The sequence below is a fragment of the Pristiophorus japonicus genome, chromosome 1, assembly GCF_044704955.1.
Source record: "Pristiophorus japonicus isolate sPriJap1 chromosome 1, sPriJap1.hap1, whole genome shotgun sequence".
NCBI lineage: Eukaryota > Metazoa > Chordata > Chondrichthyes > Pristiophoridae > Pristiophorus > Pristiophorus japonicus.
Window position 1 is genome coordinate 190366671 of NC_091977.1, and position 24305 is coordinate 190390975.

General features: G+C 44.8%; 1 protein-coding gene across 7 annotated transcripts in view; it reads left to right on the forward strand.

The window, feature by feature from the left end:
* LOC139267357 (xanthine dehydrogenase/oxidase-like) overlaps positions 1-24305 on the forward strand; it is a 274065-nt gene that overhangs the window by 109432 nt on the left and 140328 nt on the right. For all 7 annotated transcript variants that reach the window (XM_070885566.1, XM_070885588.1, XM_070885584.1 and 4 more), the window contains 2 exons: positions 14046-14122; positions 17597-17679. In XM_070885566.1, the coding sequence (XP_070741667.1) occupies positions 14046-14122; positions 17597-17679 (160 nt within the window). The remainder of the gene's footprint in view (positions 1-14045; positions 14123-17596; positions 17680-24305) is intronic.

Sequence of the window (24305 nt, forward strand, 5' to 3'; positions counted from 1 at the left end):
CTCCTCTAGGGTTTCTGCAGTATTGAGCCCTCGGAATCTGTCATAAGCCTCCCTTTTTTACTTTATCCTACCCTGTTTGTCCCTTGACATCCAGGCGGCTCTAGATTTGTTAGTCCCACCCTTTTTCTTTAAGGCAACATACTTGCTCTGAACCCTCAGGATCTCCTCCTTGAATGCCTCCCACTGCTCTGACACCTTCTAGTAGCCCTTTCCAGTCCACCCTTGGCCAAATCCCACATCAGCTTAGTAAAATTGGCTTTTCCCCAATCCTTTTCCATAACTACCCTAATTTAAAGGAATGATGATTACTAGCACCTAAATGCTCTCCCACTGATGCCCCTTCCACCTGCCCAGCTTCATTCCCTAAAACTAAGTCCAGAAATGCCCCATCCCTTGTTGGGCTTGCTACGTACTAGCTAAAAAAGTTCTCCTGAATGCATTTTAGGAATACCACACCCTCTATACCATTCACACTAATTTTATCCAGTTAATATTAGAATAGTTGAAATCCCCTACTATTACTGCCGTATAGTTTTTGCACTTCTCAGAAATTTGCCTGCATATTTGCTCTTCAATCTCTGACTGTTTGGGGGGGTCTATAGTACACTCCCAGCAGTGTGATCGCCCCTTTTTTGTTCTTCAATTCAACCCATATGGTCTCATTTGATGATGCTATCAACATATCACCCCTTCTCACAGCTGTAATTGTTTATTTAATCAGTACTGAGAACCCCCCTCCTTTTTTTTTTAAAACCCCCTCTCTATCCCGTCTGAAAACCCTGTAACCAGGAATGTTGAGCTGCAATAGCTGTCCTTCAGCCATGTCTCAGTAATAGCTATAATATCATACTCCCAAGTGTCTTATCTGTGCTCTCAGCTCATCTGCGTTATTCGCTATACTCCTTGCATCGACGTATATACCATTTAGCACCGCCAAACTCCCTTGTCTATTTTCTAGCCCTTGTTATTTCTGTCCTCCAAATTCACTTTCTCCTTTTTTGCTTTCCAATTTCCGCTTTGCTTCTCTCCCCACTGAATCTATTCTCCGGTTCCCATCCCCCTGCCAAGCTAGTTTAAACCCTCCCAAACAGCACTAGCAACCTCCCCCCGTGAGGATACAGGTCCCAGCTCTATTGAGGGGCAACCCGTCCGGCTTGTACAGGTCCCACCTCCCCCAGAAACAGTCCCAATGCCTCGGGAATCTAAAGCCCTCCCACCTGCACCAGGTCTCCAGCCACGCATTCATCTGCCTCTATTCTCCTATTTCTGTACTCACTAGCACATGGCACTGGGAGTAATCTCTCTCTTAGCTCCCTCAACTTTGCCTGCAGGACCTGATCCCTCTTTCTACCTATGTCATTGGTACCGAAAAGGACCAATATCTCTGGCTGTTCACCCTCTTCCCCCCAGAGTGCCCTGCAGCTGCTCGGTGACATCCTTGACCCTGGAACCAGGGAGGCAACATACATTCTGGAGTCATGTCTACAGCCGCAGAAACGCCTGGCTGCTCCCCTAACTATCTAATCCCCTACCACTATTGCTCCTGCACTCTTCTCTTCCCCCCCCCGGCCCCCCATGTAGCTGAGCCACCCGTGATGCTGTGGCTGCACTCGCTAGAGGAACCATCGCCCCCACCAGTACTCACACCAGAATAGTGGTTGAAGAGCGAGATGCACTCAGTGGACTCCTGCACTACCAGCCTGGTCCTCCTCTTCTATCTGGCGGTCACCCATTCCCCCTCTGCCTGCATACTCAAGCTGCGGGGTGACCACCTTTAGAAAGATGCTATCCACGAAGTTCTCAGCCTCGCGGATGCACCGCAGTGACTCCAGCTGCCGCTCAAGCTCCGAAACACTGATCTCGAGCTGTTGTAGCTGGTGACACTTCCTGCACATGTGGTCGTCCAGACCATGAGAAGCATTCAGGACTTCCCACATGGCACAGGATGTGCATTCCCACGGGACAGAGCTGCCCGGCCATGCCTCTATTTAATAGACTAAGAACTAACTGAGCAGAAATAAACTTAAAACTTTTTTAAAAAACACTCACCGGCTGCTCACCAATTAGCTCCTTTCCCTTGTGCTAGCGTAAATTTTTTTACTCTGACGTCACTTTAGAATTCTGCCTCTGTTGAGTTGCTCCCAGCTCAGCCTGCACTCCGTGCTCCTTTTATCACCACTACCGCTCTCGCTCTGCTCCCGTTCAGATCTCACCCAGGTTCTCTGCCTCCTCTGGTCTCGGGCTTGCACTCTGTGCTCATTTTATCGCCGCTCTTGCTCTGCTCCTGCTCAGATCTTGCCCAGGTCCGCTGCCTCTCTGGGTTGCCACTTCCTCAAAAAGTGAAGAAGGTGGGTCAGTCAGGATCAGCCCCTTCTGAAACCATCTTCACTGCCATTTATTAGATTATTTGCATATAAGCCGTCGTCAAGTGTCTTCTTAGTGATCAATTCCATTATTTTGGCACTTAACCATGCAATTATTATGGGTCTATTCTTTATTTGGTTGCCTTTTTGGGAAATGGGTACCAATTATTCCTATTCCTATGAGACCTTCTGTATTTATTTATTCCTTCATTCATTATGACTGGCAGCACTTTATAAGTTTAATCCACAGTCTTAACTTGGTACCCTTGGGTATATACCATCAATCCCTGGTGATTTATTGGTTTTAAGTCTTTTCAGTCTGTCTGGGACCTTCATGTGTGATGTCAAAGCCATTGGGTTTGATGGGGGAACTTCCTATAATAGCATGTTGCCAGTGCCTTTTACAGAGAATAGTTAATTTTGTATATCAACTATTTTTAGTTCATCTTCAGTTTTAACCCAATTTGCATCTATAAGGGATCTCAATTCTTCTTTGATAGCTCTTGTTAGAATATTGGAAGAATTTGTGTTTGGGTTCGACAATGATGCTCATTTCCAATTTCTTCTTTGCCCATCTGACTTCCAATTTAACATTTTTGAAGGTTCTTGTTCTCATCCAGGTGTTTTGCTCACCATTTTTCTTACAGGCTTTGTAAAGTTGTTGTTTTTTCTCTTTCACTCCATATTGTCTTGTTAATCAATTTAATTAACACTTCTTCAGTCTGTACTTAAAGTTACTCAATTTACCATCAACTGAGATTTTCTTGAGTAATCTTTTTTCCCCATCCCCAGTTAATTGATTATTCCCTTGAAGCTGATCCATTTAAAATAGCAGATCTGATTGTTCTTTCAAATCATAATTTAATCACATTATGATCACTTTTATTCCCAGTATGTTATTTTCATCGTCTGGTTAGATGTAAGTTACTACTGCACTAACCACTGCTGCTCTCGCTCTGCTTCCACTCGGGTCTCGTCCAGGTCCGCTGCCTCCTCCGTTCTGCACTAGATTACATTACATTTACGAGCTCAGATTCTAGACCACATGGGATTTTCCAGTTAATAACTTTGGTTAAAATCCTCCATGAGCATGATCTTTCTATTTGCACATTTGTTATGCCTTCATACAGTAGCCTGGCCTTTTTGTTTTACCTATTTTGACCAAATGTTTGGTCGCTTGTCCTAATGTCTTTGGCTCGGTTTCAACTTTTGTCCAATTATGCTCCTGTGAAGTGCCTTGGGACATTTTACTATGCTAAAGGCGCTATATAAATGCATGTTGGTAGTCTATAGCAAATCTCTAGAGTTATAGAATTATAGGGCCCAAGTTTGCCCAGGAGTTGCTCCGTTTTTTTTGGAGCAATTAGATTTTTTTGGAGTATCTTAAAAATCGCAGTTCTGTCCATTTTAATTTGCTCCAGTGTAAGTGCGTTAGTTAGGTTTTTTTTTTAGTTTAGTTTTTTTTTCAACAGGCGGCATTACCAGCCACTTACGCCTGTTTTGGCCACTTTAAGCAAGTTTAGACAGCTAAAAGTTACTCCAAACTAACTTAGGCCAGCATAAGTGTCCACACAGAAAAACCTTGCGGTGAGCTAAGAAATCAGAGCAGATAGCCAGAGATAGTGGGGGGAGGGGGGGAAGGGAAGTGAGAGGATCTTGCAAAGCACTATACACCTTCACAACAACATTAAAGAAGCATAAAAACCATCATCAATAATATTTGAAAATTAAATAAATTACTAAAAAATAAAAAGTCTTACCTCGCTGACTGCAGCACGCACAAGAAGCAGTAGGAGAGCCCTTCGGGGACGACACGCCGCACTGGCAGGCAAGCCCTTTGGCTAGGGGCAGGCGGGAGGCAGGTAAGCAGCAGGAGGAGAGCCCTTCAGGGACGACACGCCACACCGGCAAGCCCTTCAGCCAGGAGGCATGCAAGAAGCAGCAGGCTGGTGTTTCTGATCCATTGCGCATGTGTGCACACTCCCAATGCGCATGCGCAACGTTGCCGGCACTCACAAACACGCTGGACCCTAGCCCCGTCTCCCCCGCCAGCTGTGTTGATCCAGCACAGCCCTAGCTCCGCCCCCCACTGCTTCTGCTGCGTTACGCCAAGGGCCTGCAACGTTCCAGCAGCCGGAAGAATACCGAGGTAAGTTTTAGGCACGGTTTTTCTTCTACAAAGTTGCCGCACCTCATGGAGGTGTGCCGTTCTAAGCGGGGGGGGCAAACTTGGGCCCATAGAGTTTTGCAGCAGGGAGGCCAGTTGGCCCATCGTGCCTGCAGCAACTCTGTAAAAGTGCAAACCACTTGGTAACTTTTCCCCGCCCTTTCCTAGGAACAGGAGTAGGCCATTCCCCCATATCTGATTTTTATCTTCCTCCCTTTTAAAAGCCACTATGGTTTCTGCTACCATGATTGTATTTCTGGCAGGGCATTTCAAGTCCTAAAAACCTGTACCTCAAAATATTATCCTACCTGTTCCCTATTTTTGGTGAAGAGCTTAAATTTATGCCTTTGAGTTACTGACTCACTGATCAATGGAAATAGTTTTTCGCTATTTATGTTACTTAAAAGTTTTCTTAATTTTGAACACCTCTATTTGATCTCCTCTTAACCTTTACCTTTTATTAAAAGAGCTTCATATTCTCTAGTTTCTGTTAATCATCTTCGTGAACCTCTTCCGTACCTTCGACATGACCTTGCCATCTTCCCAAAAGTAGGGGGCCAAATTTGGACACCGTATTTAACTGAAAATTAACCTGTGGTTTGTATAGATTTAGCATTACCTCTGCTTCTGTACTCAGCCCCTATTAAACCTAAGACTCCATCTGTGTTTTCCATTGCAGCTTGTCCTCACACTTAAAGGGCTCAAAATTGCCTAGGAGTTGCTCCATTTTTTTGGGAGCAACTTGATTTTTCTGGAGTATCTTAAAAATCCCCATTTTGCACATTCAATTTGCACCAGTGTAAGTGAGTTAGTTAGGATTTTTTTAGTTTAGTTTAGTTTTTTTCAAAAGGGGGCATTACCAGCCACCTACGCCTGCTTTGGCCATTTAGGCCACTTTGGACAGCTAATAGTTACTCCAAATCTACTTAGGCCAGCATATGTGGCCACTTGTGGCCGCACAGAAAACCCTTGCGGAGAGTTAAGAAATCAGCGCAGGTAAGTACATCGGAGGCCAGCAGAACTTAATGACTTGACTAAAGAATGTGAATAGGATCAAACAGCTATACAGGACATCATATGACAAACTTTGCAAAGTTAATTTACTACACAACAGAAACATTCATGGAAGCTTAAACTACAAAAATAAAAGAAGTAAAGAGATAAAACATATTTACATAATTTTTTCAAAATATCCAAATAAAAAATAGAAGTACCTCCTGCTCGTAATTCTTATGTTCCTATGGTCTCCCAGCCGCCGAAGCTCACCCATCATCATAGAAATATTTTATACCATATAGTCAGGAAATTTACTGTATGTTTTATGTTTTTAAATATTTTGAAAATTCAAGCAAAATTATTCCACCAAATCTAATGTTCAAGAATTGATTATGATGTATTTTAAAGTATTTTCTATTAACTGGGTTAGGAAAGTATTTTCATCAACAGGGTTAAGGAAAGTCTTGAGTAAGCTCATTAAAATTACTGGCTACACAGTTAGCCCCCCCCCACCCCGGGATCAAAACTCTGCCCATCCCCGCTGCCCCGGCTTGTGCCCTGCACCAACCTGCTTGTTGTGACCTTCTAGCCCGAGGAGGCAGTGGGCCGGCCTGTGCGGCAGGCCACTCGGTCCGGGTTTGAGGGGGGCGCATCGGGTCCCACGCTGCAGCACGCATCGAGAGGCTGGGAGCAGGAGCTTCTGCGCATGCGTGCACACTCCAACGCGCATGTGCAGAGCTGTCGGCACGGTTTCTGGCGCAGGGCCCTAGCTCCGCCCCCCCAATCGACTAGCCACGCCGCGCCAAGCCCCAGGTGAGGCAACACAGCGGCCAGAATTGGGGGAGATTTTTTAGGTGCCGTTTTCAGCCCACAAAGTCGGCGCATCTCGAGTGAGTGCACCAAAAAAGGGGGTGGGCCAAATTTGAGCCCAAAGATTTGTGATTCTGAACCCTTAAGACTCTACTCCTTTTTAAAGTTTTGCAACTTGCAATTTAATCTCTCTCTCCCATCCCCAATAACAAAAAGCACATTTACTTTACCTGAATAAAACTTTTGAAATGAATCCTGTAACTTTTCTTCAAATAATTAGGAAAGAACGGACCATTTGAAGTCTGAAGATAAACATTGTTCCAGTTGAGCTGCCAAATTCCTATTGATTGACTGGGAAATTGTGCAGCTGCATGTGCTGAGACTGCAGAGCCTCCCCTCAGCTTGCACAGTAGTAGCTCTGGACAGAAATATCAGGTCCGAGGCATTTGAGAGAGGCTGAGGCCATCAAATTAAAACCTGAGTGATGGTAGCCAAAGAGTCAAGATCATTTTATAGTAAAATGTAATGATTTTATTTTGAAATCTGTTTTTATTAAGTTACAAGCCTTATATTAAGCTTGTGGTCAGTTGATATGGGGAGAAATGGAAGAAGTCGTCTTTTGGCCAATTTGGTTGCTTGGTTCACATTCTGCTGTCTAATAAATTTGCATATTGCTAAATTAGAATTAATAAATTTGAATCATAGTTAATCAGTTTGTATTTCAGCCAATCAACTGGAAGAAATTTGCATCTAGCTTGAATAAATTGATGTATTTCAATAACAGCTGATTGGCACTGCAAGAATTTCAGTAACTCGAATATTATTTGAATATGTGTTTTTTTTTAAATGCAATTATTTACATATTTGTGTGGAAACCTTGGGGAATGTTTTCCCATTCCTGTAGCTGGGGCAATTGGATTGCCTGAATGCAGGGAATACCGGAAAATCGAGCGGGGAGCAGTGCACCTGATGAGGGAACCCAAACTATTCTCTGTCTATTTAAATGAATGGATAATAATAGGACGGCCATATTCAATGATGTGTGCTCCTCCCCGCCAGATTTCCCTGTATTGGCTGCACCCAGGTGATCTAATAGACTCGCATACAGGAAAATGTACCCCTGTAAATCAGTGGCTTTGATTGTTATAATTTATTTGGTTATGTATATAGATTTTATCTTAAGAGCAGATGATGCAGAGAAAAATTGTAGGGGAGGATGTTTGAAGATGTGTGGGAGATAGGTTGCGAATACTCCAGAGATGTATGGTAAAGAAGCGTTGGGAGCTGGGTGACGTCAGGGGCAGTATTGGGTTATAAGAACATTGTGGAGGAGGATCATTGAGTGTTGAAATGTGGAGGGGAGACACTGATGGGATGAGCATTCTGGATTATGGTGGTGTGGAGAGGATGATGTTAGATCCTGATGCTTGAGTGCACTGAGTAGAGGGTCTGAAGGCGTAGAGAGAGATCTTGAGATGTGGGAGCACTGAGATGGCAGTAACAGTGTATGGAGCATTGGGAGGGAATGTTGCTGGGAGTGGGAGTAATAGGAAGGGCATCTTGGTGGGTGGTACAGTGGGACAAGAATTTTAGGCTCTATTGAGAAAAGCACAGTAAACAGAGTCTTTGTCAATTGTGGGTCAATAGTGGGTGGGGTGGGAGTAAGGCGCTGGACTCTGGTGGGAGGAGGGTGGGACGTGAGTGGCAAGAGGCATGTGGAGGAAGCAGGGGGTGTGGAACAAGCTAACCACCCCATGGAGCTATTTACCTATGCCAAGCCATTAATCTATTATGTGGTACACTATCTTACAGTATCAAGTGGCAATTTTAATCACAAGTCCAGTGGAAACTATGCAGATGGGCAGTTAAAATACCAGGATGACTTAACCGCCAATGTTCGCCATGATCCCGCCGTCTTCAATTTTATCTTGGTCGGCAAGAGTACCCACGTGAAGTTGGCGGGTCCTTCTTCAAATCCAAAAACCTCAATTTAAATTTTTAGTGGGTAATGAGAGATGGTATAAAACTAAAAGGGCTTATATGAAAGCAAAGAACAGTAGAGATCCTGTGGATTTTTGGGGGGGATATAAAGTACAGAAAAGGGATACAACGAAAGTGGCAGGAGCTGCAAAAAGGAAACCTGAGGAAATACTTGTGAGGGATATCAAGGATAGCATCAGGCTTTTACAAATATATTAAGAGAAAGAGGGTAATATGGGCCCTGTAATGATAGATGTAGGTGTTATTGTATTTGGAAATCAGGAAATGGCAGACTTACTAAATAGCTACTTTTATTATCAGTCTTTACATTAGAGTATTAGGATAAAGCACCAGAGATACAGGAAAACTAAACAATAAATCAAGGGGAGGAACTAACTAGATTCAATATAAGTTTAACAAAATGATAATGGAGAAACTAATGACAAATCTCCAGGACCCGATGGTTTCCACATCATGGTATTAACAGTAGGTGAAGAAATAGTTGATTCATTAGCCTTGATTCAGGAATTGTCGCCTTGGATTGGGAAATTGCCAATATCACTCCATTATTTAAGAAGGGTAGGAGCGATGAATGGAAATTATAGGCCCATTAGTTGAACGTCAGTGGTGGCGAAGATACTAGAATCTGTTATTAGGGACAGAGTGACTGAGCATTTGGGCAAATAAGAGCTGATCAAAGATAGCTAACATAGATTTGTAATGGGTAGTCATGCCTAACAAACCCAATTGCATTTTATGAGGAGGTAACAAACATGGTAGATAAGGGAATATCTATGGATGTTTATATGGACTTCCAGAAGGCATTCGACAAGGTCACACATCAGAGTCTGTTAACAAAAATGAGAGCGCATGTAATTGGAGGCAACATATTGGCTTGGATGGGGAATTGGTTCGGAGGTAGGAGACAGAGAGTGGGGATAATGGGCATGTACTCAGATTGGCAGGATGTGACTATTGGCGTCCCCAGGGATCTGTACTGGGGCCTCAGCTTTTCACTATATTTATAAATGACTTGGATGAAGGAATAGCGAGCAGTATATCTAAGTTTGCTGATGACACTAGGAGCTTAGTTTTCCCCAAAGCATTTTTTTTGAGTACTTGAAGAGTTTTTGGGGGTCCAAGTACGCCAAAAGCAAATATTCTAAAGTTTCTTCGTTGCATTTCTTCATTTTGGCGTGGCGTAACCCGACCTTTAGTTTTGGGGGTGGAGCCTTGATCTGCGCCAAAAAAATCGGGCTGCCATGGTAACCAGGGACACAATGCGAGCTGAGGCTGCAAAGTGAAGCATACAGCCAGCTCCCAACACATATTAAAAGAATTGAAAATCACACAACAGCAACTTATCTCCAACCCTTCCGGAAGGGCTTGCTGGTCCAGTCCCATTCTCGGTCCCCACCAGTTCGATTCTCCAATCTCTCTCTCTCTCTCTACCTGGCCAAAGGGCTTGCCGGTGTGCTCCCCTGCCCCTAGCCCAGGCCGAGTGGTCTCCTCCCTCCCGGTCCTCGCACATAACTACACCCGAAAGGCTTCCCCTCCCCGCCCCCCCACCCCCTCTCCCATACCACTCTTTTCCTACCCCACCTCTCTCTTCCCCCTCTCTCTTACCTTTCCTGCTGCTGCTGTCTGGGCATCTGCTGCACTTACCTGCGCCGATTTCCTTACCTGCGCCGGTTTTTAAAAACTCTCCGCAAGGGTTTTCTCGAGAGGCCATATACACTGGCCTAAGTAGAAATGGAGTAACTATTAGCTGGCCAAAGTTACCTGAATGGCCAGAATTGGCGTAGGTGGCTGGTAACGTCCCCTTTTGACAAAAAAAACTTAGCTAAAAAAAAAACGTAACTAACTGAGTTACGCTGGTGCAAATTGATTGGGGAAACTGGGGATTTTTTAATTAGGCCAGAAAAAACAGCCTACTCAAAAAAAAACAGCACAAATACTGGGGAAAATTGTGCCCATGGTTAGGTGGCACAGTAAATAGTGTAGATTGGAGCAAAATGTTAAGTGAGTGGGCAAAATTGTGACAGATGGAGTTCAAATTAGGAAAGTGTGAGCTCGTCCACTTTGGATTGAAGAAAGGTGGATCAGAGTATTTTCTAAATGGCGAGAAGCTAGGGACTGTGGAGGAACAGAGAGATTTAGGGATCCAAGTACAGAAATCACTAAAAGCTAGTATACAGGTACAAAAAATAATTAAAGGCTGATGGAATGTTGGCTTCTAGCCCGAGCGCTGGAATACAAAGGAGTGGAAATTTTGTTACAGATGTACAGAGCTCTGGTTAGACTGCAACTGGAGTGCTGTAATCAGTTTTGGGCACCGCACCTCAAAGGATATTTTGGCCTTGGAGGAGTTGCAGTGCAGATTCATCAGAATGATACTGGGGCTAAAAGGGCTAAATTGTGAGGACAGGCTTAGAACATAATAAATAGGAACAGGAGTAGGCCATACGGCCCCTCAAGCCTGCTCCACCATTCAATAAGATCATGGCTGATCTGATCATCCACTTCCCTGCCCGCCCCCATTATCCCCTTATCGTTTAATAAACTTATTTCTGTCTTAAATTTATTCAATGTCCCAGCTTCCACAGCTCTCTGAGGCAGCGAATTCCACAGATTTACAACCCTCTGAGAGAAGAAATTTCTCCTCATCTCTGTTTTAAATGGGCGGGCCCTTATTCCAAAATCATGCCCTCTAGTTCTATTCTCCCCCATCAGTGGAAACATCCTCTCTGCATCCACCTTGTCAAGCCCCCTCATAATCTTACAGGTTTCGATAAGATCACCTCTCATTCTCCTGAATTCCAATGAGTAGAGACCCAACCTACTCAACCTTTCCTCAGAAGTCAACCCCCTCATCCCCGGAATCATCCTAGTGAACCTTCTCTGAACTGCCTCCAAAGCAAGTATATCCTTTTGTAAATATGGAAACCAAAACTGCACGCAGTATTCCAGGTGTGGCCTCACCAACACCTTATATAGACTTCCCTGCTTTTATAATCCATCCCTTTTGCAATAAAGGCCAAGATACCATTGGCCTTCCTGATCACTTGCTGTACCTGCATACTATCCTTTTGTGTTTCATGCACAAGTACCCCCAGGTCCCGCTGTACTGCAGCATTTTGCAATCTTTCTCTATTTAAATAATAACTTGCTCTTTGATTTTTTTTTTCTGCCAAAGTGCATGACCTCACACTTTCCAACATTATACTCCATCTGCCAAATTTTTGCCCACTCACTTAGCTGGTCCATGTCCTTTTGCAGATTTTTTTGTGTCCTCCTCACACATTGCTTTTCCTCCCATCTTTGTATCATCAGCAAACTTGACTACGTTACACTCAGTCCTTTCTTTCAAGTCGTTAATATAGATTGTAAATAGTTGGGGTCCCAGGCTTGCATCAGCTGGGCAGGGCACAGGGTTCCCTTGAGTGCAGGACCTATATGGGAATCGGGGTTCTTTATATCAAGCCCATGGCCAACTGAACAGAAAAGGTTTTCACTCAATTAATGATCAGAATCATCATTATGCACATCAGTGTTATCCAGGATATGGGATTCCACAGTCCACAGTGCCCACATTATTTGAGAATGGTTCCCAAGACCAGGACTAACATTTGAAAAACTGGCTGCTGATATCCGTGTAATCAGAGGTGAGACTCTGGTTGAAAGCCGAGGCAGCTGTTTTCTGTTCCTCTATGACATATCTTTCTGCAATACCAATGTGTAGTCTGTGGCTTGGTTTTATAAATGATGTGTGCAAATGATCAATGGTTAATATACAAGCCCTGAAATTCCGGTTGGAGGCTTCTTTCGGACGAACGCCACCGACCGGAGAATTTTTCCGAGTACCTGGTGGTCCCGGAGGAGCGTGGAATTATGTTGGGGAGGCCTTCTCTTCCCGCGCTGCGAAGTGCACTCCCGCCCTCCAAGTTCCCACACAGAACCAATCAAGTAAAGTATTCTTAATAATAGCAATGGGAACTCCATATCTACAAGTTCTCATTGCTGTTAATTGAGAGAAAATAAACAAACAATAACACCAAATAAAAAATAATAAACACACCTCACATAATTGAAACTAATTGAAATTAAAGATAATAAGGAGAAACTTTTCTTTCCCAAGTTTTTAAAAAGTTTTTAAAATTATAGTTTCAAATAAATTTAGCATAGTGGGCAGGGTTTTAAAAAAAAAAAATAAAATGTGTGCTTTAAAACTGTTACGCCTGTAAAACTTGGCTATGCGCTTGCTTTTATCAGGTGCAAGAGTTTTGAGGACATTTGCGGGGCAAGATATGGGTAAATCCCGCAATCTTGCCCTTGCAAATTTCTTCGCTCCCGATATGCGGATAGGAAAAGCCGGTTTTCAGCACATGCGCATTGTGCGCCGAAAACCGACTTTTGCAATGCCTTTCCAGGTCCGTACACACTCAGTACGGACCCGGGGAGGCTGGAATTTCTGGGCCACAGTGTTTTAAATGCTAGCTTATAGTATTTGGGTGCAGTATTTCCCAACTTACATTTGTCTCTGTCATAATGCAACACTCAATATGGCCTTTATCCATACAGAGCAGGAAGGTAGTGAGTTTAGTTCCTTGCTTGTGCTAATTCTAACCCGCGTGTTAGCCGATCCTAACTGAGACAATCAGAGAAGAAGGCTGGGAAGTGCAAATGTAAATATGTCGTTTAAGGTCAAACAGTGTATCAAAGCTTATCGACTCATTCGTGAAGCTACCACGATGAGGTACATAGAGCTACTGGTACCCAGAGAATCATCCCTCAGCAAGATTCTGTGGGGTAGAAATTGCCCTCCACCAGAAACGGGTCACACCTACACTTTTCGAAGTGTTCTGGCAGCCACAATGGATGCGGCGGCCTATCTGGCGAAATTCAGCTCCTCGGTTTTTTTGCAGCGGGGCGGAAATGGATCATCGTGGGAGCGGAGCACAGTGGTCGTCATTAGAGCGGCGGAAGTGGGGGCAGGACGGAGTGACTGCAGCTGTCAGTCATCAGCGTTGCACTGATGACGTCATCGCGCTAGCATGTCACAAAGTCTCTCCCCTTCAGTTAAAGGGAAGAGCCACTGCGAACTCTGCCGATGTTTTAGTTAGGTCCACTGGGCCACGAGGGAGGGTTTTGGCCAGGCCAACGGCCTAGCACCCAAAAGGGGGTGCCAGGCTGTCTGTTGGCGGCCCGGCCGAACCCGGGGGCATAATTGTCGGGCCGACTTGGCAGTCGGCTGACCAAAAAAAAGTAACTGGCGGCTGCGGCAGTGCATCCTCCCCTTGAAGGGTGCCGGGGACCCTTCAAGGGGAGGGTGCGGAAAAGCTGTCGGGGACACTGGCCAGCGGCGGTGCCTCTCCCACAGAGAAATTTTGGATAAGGAGCAATTTCGCGAGGGGCTCCCCACCAGGTGGTCAGGGGTCGGTGTGTGCATGCCGCGGTGAGAAAATGGGCGGAGCAGTTCCGACCACCACTCCGCTCTTGGTCAGACAACTTCTAAAATGTCGGCCCCTCCACTGAGAGTCGGTGGCCATTCTGTGCCGCCCCATGGCCATCGCTTTCTGGCTGCCAGAGGCCTTATCGGGAGGGGAAATTTCAGCTCCTGTGGCTTCATGAAGAAGAGCGTAACATTGAAAAAAATAGAAATACTAGTTGCTCTCGGCCTGTGTTGATTTTAGACCTGGGTCTTTGGCACTTGTTCTTTTCTTCTCCAGGCTCCTGAAGAATAATGCAACTCCTAGCTCTCAAGAGGTGGAGGATAACTTTGATGGCAATGTCTGCAGATGTACAGGTTTGTATATTCTTCAATAGGCAATGATTTGGGAGAATGCACTAGTTTCAGTGAGTTAAAATAAATCGATTCATCTTCACATCCCATGTTACTGATTGTTCAATTCTTTAGAATTTTTATCTCGAAGCTTGATACAATGTGGCCGTGTCCGGAACTACCATCTCTGGCAGTACTGATGGGGGCCATAGTCCTTGTGGCTCTCAGACCACAACTTCTGTAAAGAAATTGCATTCAATTGCTTTTGTCACTTCATCGTTATGCTAACTGGGAAGTTACATCATCAACACAATTTGCAAACTGTGTCATACACTTACCATGTGACTTCCTTACATAAATTGGTGAATTTAAATTGCAAAATGCAGGATAGAAATTCTTGCCAGTGATATTGCACAAATGTGCTCGTACCAAATTTTGCTACTTTAATGGCGGTGTTATTTTAATGTTCTTTAATGTTCCCTTTAAGATGCATGGCTGCAATGCTCCAGTGGTCCCGCTTGGCCAGCGAGCCGGCTTTTAAATTGGGAAGAACCGTGCATGTGCGGACATTTGAATATACACTGTATCATGCAGTCCGTTAAAGGGCCACGTGGCCCAACCAAAAATTACAGGGAACTTTGGTGTTAACCCATTTATTTTAAATGGACTAATGTCTCCGTTAAAATAGTGCCAAGAGGAATTTGCTAAGGGCATGTTAAGTATCCGTATCACAACGGCACCAAAAGTAGGAGAGTATTAAACTGATTTCCGTTCTGGAAAATTTGGGATGGCATGGGAGGGGCATGTGAGACTTGAGAATTTGCTCCCATAATTTCCCGCCTTTGGTCACAAAATAATTAGGGATAAGAAAGGACATTCAGACTGTCATAGTTCATCCATCCAAAAGACCCTGATAGTCCCCAAAATTGTGGCATCCAATTGTTAAATTATTACAAGATTTTTGCCTTCACTATTCTATTAATCAATTTGTGTGAAAACGATATTATTTATATCAATCCCAAATTTGCCAATGACTAGTTTGAACCCATGTTCCCTTGTTCTAGTCTTGAAATTTAATTTAATGTAATTTTCAAGATTTACCTTTTCTATGCCTCTAACTATTATATATCAATAAGATCACTTCTCAGATTCCTCGTTTCAAGGTTCTCCAGTGTGTCCACATAAGTCACTTCTTGCACTAGAAATCAGTTTTATGGCTCTCCTATGCATGGCCTCTAGTTCTTAAATGTCTCCTTTGTGCCTTGGTGACTAGAATTGAACACACAACTCATAGGGGCCGATTTTGATCAAGGGCCCCGCCCACCCAAGTGCTGCCAAAAATGCCGCCGAGGTACCGGACGGTACTTTGGGCGGGATATTCATGAAGAAGGTCCCTTGCCGTACCCCGCCAATCTGGGCGGCAGCAGGCGGGAGGTCTCATTCTCATCGGCAGAGGCGTTTGCCGTCCAAATGCCACCGAAGATGGGGTCAGGCCCATAGAGGGTCGAAGACCTGAACAAAAAAAATAATCAGTAAAAAAAAAAAATTTAAAAACTATCGGAAGACTTTCAGGGGACCCCATCCAGGTAAGTCGCTGTGGGGGGAAAAAAATGTTCACTAACCTTTTTTTTTTCAGGTTCTTCATACTTACCGTCGGGGACAGACCGGCCTCCTCGCAGTGGTCCATCCCTGTTCTGGCGCCGACTCCCGCCCGCATCAATATGGGAGCTCGGCGGGCGGAAGGTCATGTGCACCACTCGGCCATCCGCTGATGTCAGCGGGTGATTCCCAGCGACTTTCCCCTCCCGCCCGCTCCAGGCCACCTCGAAAGTGGCACTGGGCGGATCTTTCAGAGGAATGTGGGCGATGAGTTGATGAATTTCGGCCCTATAGTGTGGTGTGACAAAAGAATGATCTATCTTGATCTGCCATACTATTTTGTCTATGTATTTTTATATTTTAATGCCATTGATTTTTTAAAATATTTGTTCTCACAATTTGTGGTGACACTGGCAAGGCCACATTTATTGCACATTCCTATTTGCCCTGAGGTCATTAAGAATCGACCATATGGTGTAGGATTGGAGTCACAGACTGCATCGGGTAGGGATTTCCTGAAAGGCATTTGTGAACCAATTGGTGTTTATGATAATCCAGCAGTTTTTGGGGCTATTTTATCTGTCAGCCCACAAGGCACCAGATTTAATAAACTCAATTTCCAACTTGCCATGGTGGGAACTCACAACCTTTTGGATTGCTAGTCCAGTACCATAACCACTAGGCTACCGTACCACTATTTGGATATGTTGAGGATCACTCACTTTTCAGACAGCTTGGGTTTAAAGTGCTAACATAATATCAGATGTGTACTTTCATCATTATTCCATGGTATGTGGTATCATGCTATGTCTGCATTATTTGAAATGATCACATTGTGCTTATTTTCCAACCTGCATCTACACATCATTAAAAATTAGATATCAAACCCATGATAAATGCAATTTAAAACCATAGACAGTGGACCTGGTTCCCAAAGTTTAAAAGGGAAAGAAAATCTAAAGGAGTGCTTTTTTTTCACTGCCATTCCGAGAAAAGAAGAAATAAACTAGACCCTCAGTAGTTGCATAACTGAGTACTTAAAGTGGCCACATTGGTTTAAGTGACCTTGCTGCTCTACAATCAATGGCCTATAATTTGCGGTCAGCGACAAAGCAAAGGCGTTCTCCGCTGGCCCCGAAATAAGCTTCCCACAACGATCTTGCGATCTCTGGCGAGAAGTTTGTTTTTTTCCGATGCGTAATCGAAATCAACGCAAGTTTACAGGTATTCCCAGCAAAGAGCTTTAATGATGTCAACAAGCTTTCTAAGCAGCCAATTCTCTCACTGCAAACCAGGAAGTGAGTAAGCTCTTAAATTCTAACTTTTTAAAATAGTTAGAGAAAGCAAAAGGAACATTGGGGCTTTCACATGGGGAAAAGGTAAACCTGAAATAAAGATAAACAAGCGTTTAAAATATAATAAAGTTTCTTAAAAATTAAATTTTTTATTAAAATGGATAAATTTCACATTGCACAAAATTAAAATTAGGTTTTCAGGCCCTTAAAATCTCAGTTTACACCTGATCCCTTTGGGTCTAACTTTTAGTGGGAAATTTTACTGGGGAAGAGCCAAAGTATTCGTCTATTTCCCTAATTTGAGTGATTGCACTGATTGCCAGCTCTGTTAGGGTGGGGGATTGGCACACCACAGCCTGTGTCGGAGGAGTGAATGGCCGACAGCAACGTCAGGATTTTGCTCCAAATCCCAAAGCTGCGGTCAGTTTCTAAGGTGGAATAACAGCAAAAGCTGCCAGTTTGCTGACATCAGGACCGCAAATTCCGGGCCAACTTCTTGCAATTGTTGCATTGGAATGAAATAAAAACATAATCATCCAACATGAAGGAAATGGCCTTCCAATTTAGTCTGTTAACTTGCTTATTCTCTATCTGATATATCCAGGGTATCGGTCTATTTTAGACGCCATGAAGTCTTTTGAAAAGGATTCAGACACGAGGCTAAGAAGATCCTTAATTGATATTGAGGTAAGACACAAAACAGTTATGGTTCAGTATTCAGCTTGTTGAAATATCGACACTGAAATTAAATCTTGGACGTTGGGTAAGTCTAAGGTTTTAATTAGGTAGAAATATCATTTAAAAAAAAAAAATGTATTCTCTGGATGTGGGCATCACTGGCAAAGCCAATGTTTATTGCTCATCCGTAGTTGCCCTTGAGAAGGTATTGGTGGGCCGCCTTGAACTTCTGTAGTTTGTGTGGTAATGATACCACCAATATGCTGTTGGGTAGTGAGTTCTCAGATTTTGACCCAGTGACAATGAAGGAACAGTCATAGAATCTTTAAGCACAGAAGGAGGCTCCATGAACTTTTAAATTGTACTCCCTATATTCAAGTCCAGGTCATTTATATACAATATATACAGTACAACAAGAAAAGCAATGATCTTCATACTGACCCCAAGGGGACCCCACTATATACTTCTCTCTAGTCAGAAAAATATCCATTCATCCCTGCTTTCAGCCTCCTATCCCTTAACAATTATGAATCCAAGTTCCACCGTCCCTTTAATACCATGTGCTTCTATTTTCCGAATAAGTCTGTTCTGCGGTACTTTATCACATTCCTTTTGACAGTTATATATACAACATCTACTGCATGATGTTCATCAATCCTCTGTTAATTCATCAAAGAACTCAATCAGGGTAATCAGACATGATTTGCAAATGTCCCTTATTAACCCATGTTTCTCCAAGTGAGAATTAATTTTTGTCCTTAACAATGGTGTCTAGCAGTTTTCCCATTGCTCACGTTAGACTGATTGGCCTGTAGTTACCAGGTTTATCCCCCTCCCTCCCTTTTTTTGAACAGATGTGTAACATTTGCAATCCTCAAGTTCTCTGGCACCACTCTCGTATCCATGGAGGATTGAAAAAATTGTGGTCAGTGCTTCTGCTATCTCCACCGTTGCTTCCCTCAGCAACCTAGGATGCATCCCATCTGAACTGAGTGACTTCATAACTTGACTTGAGTGATGCCAACCTAATTAGCACCTCCTTTCTATCTATTTTTTTATCCTATCCAATATCTCTACTCCCTCCTGCTCTACAGCGATATTAACTTTATCCTTTTTTTTTGTGAAGACGGATACAAAGTGTTCATTCAGTACCTCAGTCATGTCTTCTGATCCCACAGTAGATTGACATTTTTGTCCCTAATTGGCCCCACCATTCTTTTAACTATCCTTTTACTTTTTATGTTTTATAAAAAAAATTTGAGTTCCCTTTTATGTTACCCATTAATCATTTCTCATACTGCTCTTTGCTCTTCTCGTATCCTTTTTCAATTTCCCCCTGCACTCTGTATTCTGCCTGGTTTTCTACTGTATTCATTAGCTGATATTTGTCATAAACCTCCTTTTGCTGTTTTATTTTAATCTCTATTTCCTTTGTCATCTAGGGAGCTCTAGCTTTGGATGCTCACCTTTACTCCTTATGGGAATATGCTTGGTTTGTACCCGAATTATCACCGCCCGTACCCGAATTATCACCGCCCGTACCCGAATTAGCACCACCCGCACCCGAATTAGCACCGCCTTGAAGGCCTGCTATTGCTCATTTATTGTTTTCCTGGCCAATCGTTGTTTCCACTCCACCCGTGCTAGATCCCTTCTCAAATCACTGAAACATGCTCTCTCCTAGTTGGATATTTTCACTTTTGATTTTTCTTTTTTTCCTTTCCATAACTACTTTAAACCTCATTATATTACGATCACTGTTAACCCAGATGTTCTCCCATTGAAACACTCTCCACTTGTCCTACTTCGTTCCCCAGAAGTAGATCCAACACTGATTCCTTCCTCGTTGGGTTAGAAACATGCTGAATAAGAAAGTTCTCCTGTATACACTTAGGGAGTTCTTCACCCGCTTTGCCCTTGACACTTCCCCCCCCCCTCAGTATTCACTGGGGTAATTGAAGTCCCCTAATATTACTGCTCTATTTTTAGTTTTTTCCTGAAATTTGCCTACAGACTTGCTCCTCTATCTCCTTCTGGCTATTTGAGGTCTATAGTAAACATCCAGCAATGTAACGCCTCCTTTTCTACTCCCTAACTCTAACTAAATAGATTTAGGGAATGGGGGAAATGCCCTCTGCCCCGTTTTGGGCGGATAATTTGAATTATTTGAATTATTACAGGAGGCGGGAGGAATAGCCGGGAAATTGGGCTCTTCAAATCAAAAAATGCCTTCCATTGCCTTCAGAGCGGGGCGGTGTCCACAAGTGCGCTTTAAGTGAAAGAGAGGGACGTCGCAACATCCCTCTCTTTCACTTAAAGCGAGGCTTCCGTAGCCCCCACTGTGGCACCAGGGAGGGGTTCGGCCGGACCAAGAAGGGGTGCCTGGCTGCTTGTTGGTGGCCCGGCCGAACCAGCGGCCACCATTGTCGGGCTAACATTGGAGTCTGCCCTGCTGCTTGGAGGGGACGAAGGTTGTGGCGGGAGATGGCACAGCACGTTTCTGCCAGTGACATGGTGCAGACGACTCATGTCGCAAGAAATTCAGTGACCTGACTAGAGTCGTCAGGGTGAGTACCCATTACATTATCCTGGCAATGCTTTCATGATAGCCTCACTGCTTCACATTGCCCAAACCTTCTGTGTGTGTGCCAGGCCATGCTCCTCGTTACTGGAGACATCCTCAAAGCTCTCTATAGCCTCCCCAGGCATGCCCCGCCCATCCAAGCATCTCTCACATTCTAGCTCCCAACTCAGCCTGAGGACACCAACACCTTTTAACTCCATATGCGGTCACCGGCCTTCAGCCTCATACTTACTCATAGCTCTTTGTGCCCAGACCCCACCTTTTACACATCCACTGTGAGCTTCCACGCCGGCTGAGATGCCGACATTCACACCTTGTGACATCAGTAGCTAGTCACTTACTTACAGACAGATGTTGCACCAGTAGGTACAGAGTCACTGACAACATCTTGTAGTGCTCATTGCAGGCCAAGCTCGCCCACAACAGACGAGAGCAACAGCAGATGGGAGGAGGGGAGCCCGACCTCCAGGATCTCACCGCCATCGAGGAGCAAGTGTCGGCCCTCGTGGGTGCACCAGTCGGAGCGGTGGCGGCCAGAGAGGCAGAGCCCCCGCAGGACACTGACGGTTTGTCAATGTCCCTTTTCTGTGACAGCCCTGACCCTTGATCCCACATGCCTTACAACATGTATCTCCAAATTAACGACGCCCCCTCCTTCCTGCCCCCTCCCCAACTGCTACCCACACTAGTGTTGCTTTGTGCTTACACATGATTGAACCGAATGAGCCGCAGCCAGTGTCCTCACATGAGGGGGAGGATGAGGAGGACGGCGAGATGTCTATGGCGACCGACCGGGACACGACCTCAGTGCCTGCGAGTGGGGACACCAGCTCGGTGGAGGACACCACCAACTTCTGGGGCTTTACGGATGCTGACGCTTCTGGACTCAGTGGCCTGCAGCCAACGCGCTGCGCGAGGGGAAGCTCGCGGGTCTGCTCTCCAGAGAGTAAGTCGGCCCAGGATTCCTGCTCACAAGATGAGGACCTGGATTAGGAGGCTGTGTCCAGGGAGTCATCGCAGATGCACCGTGAGATTATGGGTGCATTGGGGAGTGTGCCACGGAGCATGGATTTGAAGGGGCGGGTGCTTCATTTTGTATTATTTGAGGGTGTGGGGTTTTTGGGGTCGTTACAGTTGTGTGTTAAAGTGTTACTTTGACTGTTTCCTTCAGCCTCTGGTGTATGACTGTGGACTTGTAACCGAGATGTGACACAATGCGTGGTCATTATTAGCTGCATCGCTCAGCTCACTCCATTTAAGCAAAGCGCTCCCTTATGCCTCCGCTATGGCTGCTCCTGGTTCTTGTCGTCTTGCTGGACATTTGCGGCATCAGCACGCTCCTGTTCCTCCTCCTCCTCGTCCTCCTGAGGTGGGCCTGCAATCCCCACTAGCAAGGCCAAGTTGTGCAGCATGCAGCACACCACAATGAATAGTGAGACCTGTTAAGGGGAGTATTGAAGGCTGCCTCCAGAGGGTCCAGGCATCGAAATTGCTGCTTCAGCAGCCGTATTGTCTTCTCTATGATGTGGCTCTCATTGTAGCATTTCTCCGGCTCTGTGGTGGGGTTGCGGATGGGGGTCATTAGCCAGGTGGCCAGGCCGTATCCCTTGTCCCCGAGCAGCCAGATTCGGTTATCCCGTGGAGGTTGAAACAGTCGTGACACATTGCTCTCCTGCAGGATAAAGGCATCATGTGCACTTAGAATACCGAGCATTGACTGCGAGGATGCGCTGCTTGTGGTCGCACACCAGCTGCACATGTAGGGAGTGGTATCTCTTTCTGTTTCTGAAGACCTCTGCATTCTGGAATGGTACTCGCAAGGTCACGTGCGTGCAGTCAATTGCTGCTTGGATCCTCGGGAAACCCGGTATCCTGACAAACCCAGATGCGTGCTCTTCCTGTTTCTCCCTGGTCATCAGGACGGTAATGAAGTCTATTCGACGGGTGTAGAGAGCCTGTGTGACGTCGCGGATGCAGCAATGTGCTGTGAATTGTGAGATGTTGCATATGTCCCCTGATGCAGTCTGGAAGGAGCTTGAGGCATCGAAGGTGAATTCCACCGTGACCTTCACTGCGACGGGCAGCGCAGTCCTGGTGCTGATGTGAGGCTGCAGGTCTGCCTCCAGGAGATGGCACATCTGACACTGCTCCTCGGACAGGTCCAGGTGTGAGTGTTGCTGCCGGTAAAGCCATGGGGGGGTATGGCCTCCTGCCCTGACGTCTAGGGGCTCTCCTCCTTCGGCCGCCAACATGGCCAACAGCCCTTCTCGCTTGACGACACCTTGCTAGAGCATGTCGAATGCGATGCTGGTGAACTAGTAATGCCCCCATTAAAGTTTTAGGAATGACTTTTTCCTCAAGCTCAACTGTTCTGTCTGTCTGCCGCTGCAAACTCGGAGGCTCACCACCGTGCTGTGTGTAAACGTTGCACTGAATGTGATCTCCGAGGGAAGCGCTTCCTCATCCCTTTAAGTAGCCACCAGTTAACGACTCTGCAAGCCTGTACCGACTGTTTTTCATGATGTTGTTCTTGGCGGTCGCTCAATGAGGCGCACACACCGAATTTAGCGACCAGGGCGTGGCCGTTTCATCAGGGAATACGTCATGATCGGAGTGATCATCAGCAGCCAGGCGCTAATGGTTTGCCTGTAATGAATCTTTTGTTGGGGCACTAAAAGCTGCGAACCTGGTCGCTAAGCTTTAACGCTCGCATTAACATCCCTTCTGGCCACTAACTGAGGCTTTAGACAACCAAAAATACAGCCCTTGAACCCTCTAATATATCATCCTTCTGTAGAACTGTAGTATGATCCTTGATTTGATCCTTCCCTGTCCCTCCTTGCAGCCAAGAATGTTTAGTTCTCTTTAGTTTAAACCAGGTCTTCGTTATAGTCACTATATCATAACCCTAAAGTTTGCAGATGGCGCGACACTCAGAAATGTAGTAAATGGTGAGCATGATAGTAACAGATTTCAAGGGGATATAGACTGGTGAAATGAGAAAGAAAAGAAAGTCTTGCATTTATATAGCACCTTCCACCCCAAAGCGCTTTACAGCCAATTAAATATTTTTTGAAGTGTAGTCACTGTTGTAATGTAGGAAAATGAGCAGATTAAGTTGAATGCAGAGAAGTGTGAAGTGATGCATTTTGGTAGGAAGAAAAAGTGAATGCAATATAAATGAAATAGTATAATTTTAAACAGGGTGCAAGAACAGAGTGACCTGGGGGTGTACGTACATAAATCTTTGAAGGTATCAAGGGCAGGTTAGAGAAGGCAGTTTAAAAAAGCATACGGGATCCCTGGCTTTATGAGCAAAGGCATAGAGTACAAAAGCAAGGACGTTATGCAAGACTTTTATAAATCACTGGTAAGGCCCCAGCTGGAGTATTGTTTCGAATTCTGGGCACTACATTTTAGGAAGGATGTCAAGGCCTTGGAAAGGGTGCAGAGGAGAATTACTAGAATGATACCAGGGATGCAGAACTTTAGTTACTTGGAGAGATTAGAGAAACTGGGGTTATTCTCATTAGAGCAGAAAAGGTTAAGGGGAGATTTTATTGAGCTGCTTAAAATCGTGAAGGGTTTTGATCGAGTAAACAAGGAGGGACTGTTTCCAGTGGCAGTAGGGTCAGTAACCAGAGGACACAGATTTAAGGTAATTGTCAAAAGAACCAGAGGCGAGGTGAGGAGAAATTATTTTACACAGTAAGTTGTTTTGACCTGGAATGTACTGTCTGAAAGGGTGGGAGAAGCAGATTCAATAATAACTTCCAAAAGGGAATTGGATAAATACTTGAAGGGGAAAAATTGAAGAGCTATGGCAAAAGGTAGGGGAGTGGAATTATTTGGATAGTTGTTTCAAAGAGCTGGCACATGCATGATGGGCCGAATGGCCTCCTTCGATGCTGTATCATTCTACGATTCTATGATTTTAAAGTCAGTTTGTTAAAAGTCAGCAAATATTCTCGTCAAGCTCCAGTTAAATACAGTCTGATTCGGAGTCTGATCTTAAGACCAGAAACAATCCAATTGAATCTTGAGGAAGTTT